Source organism: Chelonia mydas, chromosome 6 (genome assembly GCF_015237465.2).
Source record: "Chelonia mydas isolate rCheMyd1 chromosome 6, rCheMyd1.pri.v2, whole genome shotgun sequence".
NCBI classification, from domain to species: Eukaryota; Metazoa; Chordata; order Testudines; family Cheloniidae; genus Chelonia; species Chelonia mydas.
Window position 1 is genome coordinate 90,007,980 of NC_051246.2, and position 8,892 is coordinate 90,016,871.

The window sequence follows — 8,892 nt, forward strand, 5'->3', positions numbered from 1 at the left end:
TTTTAAGGGTTTTTGGAGAAGCCATTTTAAATTCTTATGAGTAAAGAGGCAAAGTAGGTTGAGGTACTTGTCCAGAATGAGTCCTGACCTAGCCCCATGTCCTTGCAGCTGTTGAATTTAGATATACAGTCCTAACTGGACTAGTGACTGATTCAAGTGGTGGCATATATTTGCTTTGGTATAAATTAAATGAGACCTAAACATGAACTTGTTGATAGAATCTAGATTAACTTGAATTTAGCTCTCTCATTACCTGTGCTACTTGTAAAATAAAAGTTAAATATGTTGAGAAATGTCTACAGAGGCAATGTTTAGAGGGGAGAGGATCAAAAATCATAGCTGAAAGGTCTATTAGGAAGAAGCAATGATAATGCTTAGTACAGCATTCTGATAATGTAAAGTGCTCCACAAATGCTATGCTAATCAAGGTATACTGCTGTATGCTTGGCCCTCTGCATCCAGCTGGACCTGAATTCTGTGACAATTACATTTAAAATAAAAAATGAAGGTTTCTAATAAATATAAAAATGAATAATTCAATTGTACTGTAGCCCCTGTTTGTTGTAGTATACATTAAATTTATTTTTAAGTGTCCACACATTTTCAGTTCTTAATATGCTGCAGATTTTTACATTGACAGTCCAGATCTGCATCATAGAAATTGGGGGACTAGCTGAAGATCTTGGCAGCTAAGTAGTGGGTATTTGGGGCTTTATATTCCTAGAAAAGTGTAGGGAGTCAGTGTGTAATTGAGATAAGCACATTATCTGGATGTGTCTGCTAAAATGTTCAATAGTTTAATAGTCCCCAACATTGACATTTAAACTGAAATCTTTAGGTTTCAGTGTTAACAATTGATTGAAATGTACGGGGCAGTCTGTGTGTCTGAGAATATTGTTTGAGACTGGAGACTCAGGAAGAGAACACTGCATCAGTTCTTACTCGGTTAATGTTTTAAAATTACTTTTACAATTGCAAAGGCTGAAAACAACTTTATTAAAATGAAAGCTCAGATTTTGAGTGTAGTTCCACAAACACTTCTGCGGCACAGAACATACATGCTCCACTCTCATGTTTTATTTATATTGCACCAGTGTGCTATGTGCTTTGTGGATGTCTATGAAGACAAGATCCTTGCTTTGAAGAGTTTACTGTCTAACTAGAGAACATACAATTGAAGGATGGGAGCTGGGATGTAATGGAAAATGATATACCAGAATAGTGAAGTTTTGCATGTGTAGTGATAGTGTGTTTGGGGTTGTCTTTGGACTCAGTTTTCTACTTTGTTAATCTTTCTCTGCAGGGAGGGCTAAGGTTTGTTGGCCCTGATGTTGTGTATACTGTGGCTTCAGAACCAGCAGAAAGTAGCGTATCTAAACTAAAAAATGTCTCAGACCAGTTGTTCCCAAATCATGGCTAGCAATAAGTGGCAAATATTTGCTTTGGTGTAAATTAAATGAGACTTAAGGAAGTTGGGGGAACCATCCTCATGTACGAAACATGAAGACAGTTCCAAGTTGTGGTTGTGTTCAAACAAACCCACCATCTATTTCTATAGATGGAACTATATGCTGAGCCACTGATTGGGTGTCATCAGTACTAATTTTTCTTCCTAATATTTATATCTTGAGCAAGATTGTGGAAGTTACATAAATGGCTGATGAGAATCTTATGGACGCTCTCACTACCACAGTACAGGTCAGAGCATGTTACCTGAATCCCTTTCAGATATATCAAATACCCCAATAACTATTAAGCCAAGCAATAAATTGCATGGGAGAAGAGTTAGAAAGAAGAAGTCACATTAAATATATGAGCACTCTTTTCACTGATTTACAAAATTACTGGATGAAGGGTATGTGATAGATATAATATACGTGGATTTTTCTATGTCATCTGACACAATGTCTCATTAGTCTTGTGTGAAGTATTTCAAATTGCCTTGGCAGTGACTGATGCATAGCATGAAATCTGTCTGTAGGGCTGTGATTAAGGGGTAATAATAAGCAGCAATGTACTGAGTTGTGAGCAGCTCTCTAATGGATGCTGCAGGCATCTGTTTGTCCTAATTTTATTTAACATCCTCGTTAGTGACCTTGAAGAGGGTTAAGAACAGGTTAATGAAATTCATAGATGATTCTAAATTGGAAGATGAGAACACCGATGAGGCTGGAGAAATACAAAGGGATCTATAAAGATTAGACATATGAGAAGGAAATAGCAATGAGATTCCGCCTAGGAATATGAAAACAAATACATCTGGGGAATAATAAGCCCAAACACAGATATTCTGTGGGAGGCAGAAAACTAAGAAGCAGTATTGACTGAAAGAGATCTAAGGGATGATAGTAATCAGAAAATTCAGATATGGATTTGAAATATGGTATGGCAACAAATCAAGCCCATGTGATTTTTGAGCTGCATAGAGATGAGCATGACATCTCAGAGCAGCCAGGGTTGTAGTCAGTTTCTACATAGTTCTTATGGAACCACACCTGGAATATTGTGTTACTTTCTGGGCACCTAATACTAGAAAGATGTTTTAAGAAACAGATGGACAAGCTGAGCCCTGATTGGCTTCTTTTTGTGGTCATGGGCTGGAAATGCTATGGAAGAGTCACATTCAGACTGGAGGAGAAGGAGTTTCAGCATAGACTCTCACAGCCAATGAAGAAGTTGCATTAAACAAATTCATAAGGAGTCTGCCTTCTTGGTGAACTTTGGTAGCTGTAATGTAAGGCCAAGGGGGGGAATGAATGTGGATGAGGGATGTTACAAGAGGTTGAAAGATAAAATGTTGTACAGGTGTTAATGCCTAAGAACTTGTGTTTCATGCAATACAGGAGAAAAGCCCTTCCTGTGTGAGGCACAAGGATGTGGTCGTTCATTTGCTGAATACTCCAGCCTTCGGAAACACCTGGTTGTCCACTCAGGTAGGGTAGATGAGGCCTATATGCTAAATGTCTGTGTTGCAGTATTTTGGTCTAGTTTTCAGTAGAAAATCCCCTATTTTCTGTGGAACTGTTCTTCGTGTTGTGTTTTTTTTAGTACTTCCTTCATGGACAACGTGTCCTGTACCTGGTATCTGCCCTGTCCTGGATTTTGTGATCTCCACCCTCTGCCAGTCTCTGTCATTATAGGATCATAGAACCGTAGGTCTGGAAGGGACCTTGAGAGGTCATATAGTTCAGTCCTGTGCACTAAGGCAGGACCAAGTATACTTAGTCCATCCCTGATAGGTGTTTGTCTAATCTGTTCTTAAAAACCTCCAATGACAGGATTCCATGACCTCCCTTAGAAACCTGTTCCAGTGCTTAACTACCCTTATGATTAGAACGTATTTCTATATCTAATTTAAATCTCCCTTGCAGCAGATTAAGCTGATTACTGTATATACTCGATCATAAGCCGGTTCGTTTATAAGCCGACTGCCCCAAGATGGATAAGTAAAAAGGGAAAATTTTTATGACCCATTCATAAGCCGACCCTATAATTCAGGGGTCGGCAAACTTTGGCTCCCGGGCCATCAGGATAAGCTGCTGGCGGGCTGAGATGGTTTATTTACCTCGAGCCTCCGCAGGCATGGAGGTAAACCAAAGTAAAGAAAGTGTCCCAGCGTGCCAGCTGCTTACCCTTAGGGGCCGGGACATCAACTGGTGGGGAAATTTTGGGGGGGGAGAAGCTGGGGGTCAGGGGAGTAACCCCTGTGACCACCCCCCACATGACCCTAGCCCGGGACCCCCACACACTCCCCATCCCATCCCTTCCCACCTTATCTGGCGAGGGCCGGGCGGGGCGTCGCGGCTGCAGCCTGCTCTGGTGGGCCGGGGCCAGAGCTGCAGCTGCTTCGGAGGCTGGGGGGAGCGCAGCGTGGTCAGAAGTGGAGAGACTCTGGCCCTGCCTCTTCCCTTCTGGCTCTGCTGGCTGTGCTGCCTCTCCTTGCTCCCTCTGTTGCGGGGAGGGGCTGTGTCCCACCTCTCCCCTCTCTATACCCATTCGTAAGATGACCCCCTTCTCTGATGCTTTCCTTTTTTACTAAAAAAATTTGGCTTATGAACGAGTATATACGGTACTTCTTGCCCTTTAAGTGGACATGGAGAACAGTCTTCTTTATAACGGTCCTGCATGTATTTGAAGACTATCAGTTCCTCTGTTTTCTTTTCTCTAGATTAAACCTATCCAGTTTTTTTTTAACCTCTCATAGGTAAGGTTTTCTAAGCCTTTTATTGTTTTCGTTGCTCTCCTCTGGACTCTCTCCCATTTGTCTATATCTTTCTTAGAGTGTGGTGTCTAAAACTGAACAAAGTACTCCAGCTGAGGCCTTATTGGTAGGACAATAGCCTCCCATATCTCACATATGACATTCCTGTTAATATACTCCAGAATATTAGCCTCTTTTGCAGCTGCATCACATTGTTGGCTCATATGCAATTTGTGATCCACTATAACCCCCAGATCCTTTTCACCAGTACTATCACCTAGCGAATTATTCCCCATTTTGTAGTTGTGCATTTGATTTTTTTCCTTCCTGGTATTTTCTTTATTAAATGTTATCTTGTTGATTTCACACATCAGAACATAAAAATGGCCATACTGGGTCAGACCAGTGATCAGTCTAACCCAGTATCCTGTCTTCTGACAGTGGCCAGTGCCTCTGTCCAGTTCTCCAGTTTGTCAGTGTTTTGAATTTTAACCCCCTCCTCCAAAGTGCTTGCAGCCGCTCCCAGGTTGGTGTCATCTGCAGATTTTATAAGCATATTCTGCACTCCATTATCCAAGTCATTAATGAAAATATTGAATAGTACCAGACCCAGGACAGACCTCGTCAGGCCCCCACTAAATACGTCCCCCCCCCCAGTAAGACAGTGAACCATTGATAATTCCTCTTTGAGTACAGTGTTTCAACCAGTTTGCACCTACCTTATACTAATTTAATCTGGACCACATTTCCCTAGTATGCTTATGAGAATGTTATGTGGGACTGCGTCTAAAGGCTTACTAAAATCAAGATTACTCTGGGGGAATTTCTGTGCCACTGTGAAATGCAGAGTTTTGCAGAAATTAATGTGTGCGCAGAATTTCCTTTCTCCTACAGAAATGGGCTGCAATGTTGCTGGCTGCCACTAGGGGCTGTTGAACCTGGCAGAGCCCAGCTTGCACATAGAAGACCCTGCCAGGGGGAGGGGAGGGAGTTAGAGGGTTCCTGGCAGCTGCAGTTCCCAGCATGCCCTGAAAGAAGGAGAGGCTGGCACTCGGGGAAACTCCACACAAGCCTGGGACTGAGCACAAGCTGTTTCTCCCTCTGGATCCCTGGGCTCTGGGGAGGGGGGCAGGTGTCTGGGCTGGGGGGGGAATGGCTGGGCTCGGGGCGGGGAGAGTGTGCTTGTATCTGGGCCAGGTGGGCCGTGCGGCTGGGGGCGTGGGGGTTCCGGTGTATTGGCTGGGGGGTGGAGAGCTGTGGATGGGCTCGAGAAGGGGTGTAGGGGTATCTGGCCCCCCAGCTGGGCTCTGGGCTAGGAAGGAGGCAGAGAAACAGGAACTCAGTTGTCATATGGGTTTCTTTAACTCTCTACTCCTGGGGGAATTTTTGTGTTTGCCTGTATTGTTACAGACATACTTGCTGACAGGTATTTTGAAATAAATTACCAAAATAATTGAAACTGGTGTGATCATGTAGTGTTGTTTTGACAAATTTTGCAGAACTTTAAAATATTGTGTGGAGAATTTTTATTTTTTTTGGTGCAGAATGCCCCCAGGAGTAAAAGATTGACTAGTTCTGTTTCCTCTCCATCTGCTGGGCCAGTAACCCTGTCAAAGAAGGAAATTAGATTGTTTTGGCATGATTTGTTCCTGACAAACCCACATTGACTGCTACTTATCACCCTATTATTTTCTAGGTATTTGCAAACTGACTGTTTAATAATTTGTTCCAGTATCTTTCCAGGTATTGAAGTTAGACTGACTGGTCTATAATTCTCTGGGTTCTCTTTGTTCCCCTTTTTTAAAGAAAGTACTATGTTTGCCCTTCTCCAGTCCTCTGGCACCTCATCTGTCCTCCATGAATTCTTGAAGATAATCACTAATGGTTCTGAGATTGCTTCAGCTAGTTCCTTAAGTACCCTAGGGTGAATTTCATCTAGCCCTGCTGACTTGAATACATCTGACTTTTATATAAATATTCTTTAACCTGTTCTTACCTTATTCTTTTACTTTGTATTTTTTCCATCTTGTTGTTAATATTAATTGTGTTAAGCATCTGGTCACAATTAACCTTTTTTGATAAGACTGAAGCAAAATAGACATTAAACACCTCAGCCTTCTTGGTCTCCTCCGTTATTTGCTCTCCTTCCCCACTAAGTAGTGGACCTACACTTTCCTTCATCTTTCTCTCTCTTGTTCCTAATGTATTTATACAACGTCTTTTATGTCCCTTGCTAGGCTAGGTGCAACCCTGTGCTTTAGCCTTTCTGATTTTGTCCCTGCATGCTTGTGCTATTCTGATACTTATTGTAATGCTGACCGCCCAGCAGGTCAGAGCCGTAGGCCAATTCACTTCTGTGTGAATATCAAAGAAATGTTAAGTAGCCTAGTGTACATAGATCAATATGCTTATGTGTTAATAGATATTGTTTTAACCTGTCTATATTCTGTTGATTGCTATCACATTATGTTATGTATATTCCTGTACTTAATTAACCCTAGATCAAAAGGTGAGTTAGTATTAAGATGAGAATTTACTTGATGTGTAAACTTCGTGAAAACTAAGGAAGGACTGCTATTACATTACAATTTACATAGTTTATATCCTGGTAATTACTCTTACCAATCAAACACAATTGGAGCCTTGGAAATGTAAATGAAGAGGGCTGCTAACTTTAAAGCCTGGGTCATTATGTTCAACAATGGAAATCTGCAGACTCAGTATGCATTTAGTCAACCAAGGAGAAGCCCATACTGTGAATGAGAGCACTTCCCAGATTGCTTTCCATGGAAAGGAGCTATAAGAATGGATGCAGGGAACGATCCTATATCTATGAACTATTTGGACACTCTCAGGGAAGCATTCCAGATGCAAGACAGAGATACCCAAAACAATTTTGGGGAACCCTGAGAAACTTCTAGAAAACTAGCAGATTACTACATCTCTGCTGTCATTTTGGACTTACAGACTTATTGACCTGTTAATGTATTTTACCTGCTTTTAACCTTTCAATAACGTTTCTTTTTCTTAGCTAATAAATCTTTAGTTAGTTTACTAGAGAAATTGGCTGCCAGCATTGTCTTTGGTTGGAGATTGAGAGTATCCATTGACCTAGGGTAAAGTGACTGACCCTTTTGGTTGGGAGTTGTCACTGTGCCTCAGTGGGTCATAACTGAGAATACCAAATTCAGGACAAACTGCTGAGAAATAGGGCAGACACCCCCCAAAACTGGTGGTTATTCTCCCATAAGATATACCAGACCAGCAGCAGAAGTAAACTTCTGTTGCACCACACTGGCTAACAAGAAGTCAGAAAAGCAGTCTCCTTAGGTATTCCAGTCCTTGTATCACCACCAAAAACACTAGACTTAATGATGAGTGGTTATTTAAAACCAGTTTCATCAACCAAAGGGTTCTTCTGATCCCAAAGGACCTGCCACATACCTAGGTCAATATATAACTCAGGTCTTACCTAATGATCATGCTGTTGCTAATCTTTAGTATCTAAAGATTTATTTATAAAAAGAAAGAAAGGTGAGAGTTAAAATTGGTTAAAGGAATCAAATACATACAAAAATCGCAAGGTTCTTGGATCAGACTTGTAGCAATGATGGAATAAACTGCTGGCTTGTTAAGTCTTTGGTTACTTCCAAAACATTGAAAGGTCCTTAGTCCTTTTGTTAGAATGCTCCCATAGTATAAGTTCATAGTCCAGAGGTTTGAGCAGGAAAGAGGCAAAATGGAGATGCTTCCAGGGCCTTTTATAGCTTCTGCCATGTGGAGGGAAACCCATTTTTTTCAAACAAAGTCCTCCGCACAGATTGTGGGAAAAATACAAGTAACAAGATGGAGTTTGGAGTCACATGGGCAAGTCACATGTCCATGCATGCTTTGCTGAGTCATAGCAGGTGTCTTTACCCATGTCAGGTGTGGATAGATTTCTTTCATGGTTCATTGTGTTTGTTGATGAGCCATCAACTTGAATACTCCATTCACAATGTGCTGGCCATGGATGCAAACTACCACGGGGCAGACACATTTGAAGTACAGGTACATAGTCAATATTCATAACTTCAGCTACAAAAATTATACATGTATACAAATAGTGTAATCATATTCAGCAAATCAAAACTTTTCCAAAGACATCTTACATGATATACTTTGTACAAGATTTGTTGCAATTATATAACAGTGGTAGGAACAATGATCTACATGGTCATATTTTAATCATATAACATCACAGGAGTAACCTAATGTGATGTGATATTTGGCATAATGACAAGTATCACAAAGTCCAGTTGTCTGGATGGTAATATCGGCTGGAGCGCCTAAGGGGGCTATCCTTGACTCCATGGGTAAGGCTAATGTAGTGATCCAGGAGTTCACGTTTGTTACTGGCTTAATGAAATCTAATTATAGAACATACCACCACTTTGAGGTGTCTCCCTGTTTTCTGACAGTCTGATCGGAGAGTGTCACTCACAGTTGTGAGCCATTCCAGGCAGCGTGACACTCATCTTTAGCAATTTTTTCCTTTTTGATTTTCAGGCCATTAAAGAGCTTCTGATGCAGCCATGTTTCCATATTCTAATTCTTCACACCAGGATAGTCTGCTGTTGTGCCTTGAATATAGATACTCTCTTTGATAAACTGCCAGCTCTCCTGAACTTGTTTTTCTCTTAAATATTCTT

General features: G+C 41.2%; 1 protein-coding gene across 8 annotated transcripts in view; it reads left to right on the top strand.

Annotated features, from left to right (window-relative positions):
• ZNF410 (zinc finger protein 410) overlaps positions 1-8,892 on the top strand; it is a 31,704-nt gene that overhangs the window by 17,084 nt on the left and 5,728 nt on the right. For all 8 annotated transcript variants that reach the window (XM_043549943.1, XM_027827605.3, XM_043549944.1 and 5 more), the window contains one exon: positions 2,844-2,933. In XM_043549943.1, coding sequence (XP_043405878.1) covers positions 2,844-2,933 — 90 coding nt within the window. The remainder of the gene's footprint in view (positions 1-2,843; positions 2,934-8,892) is intronic.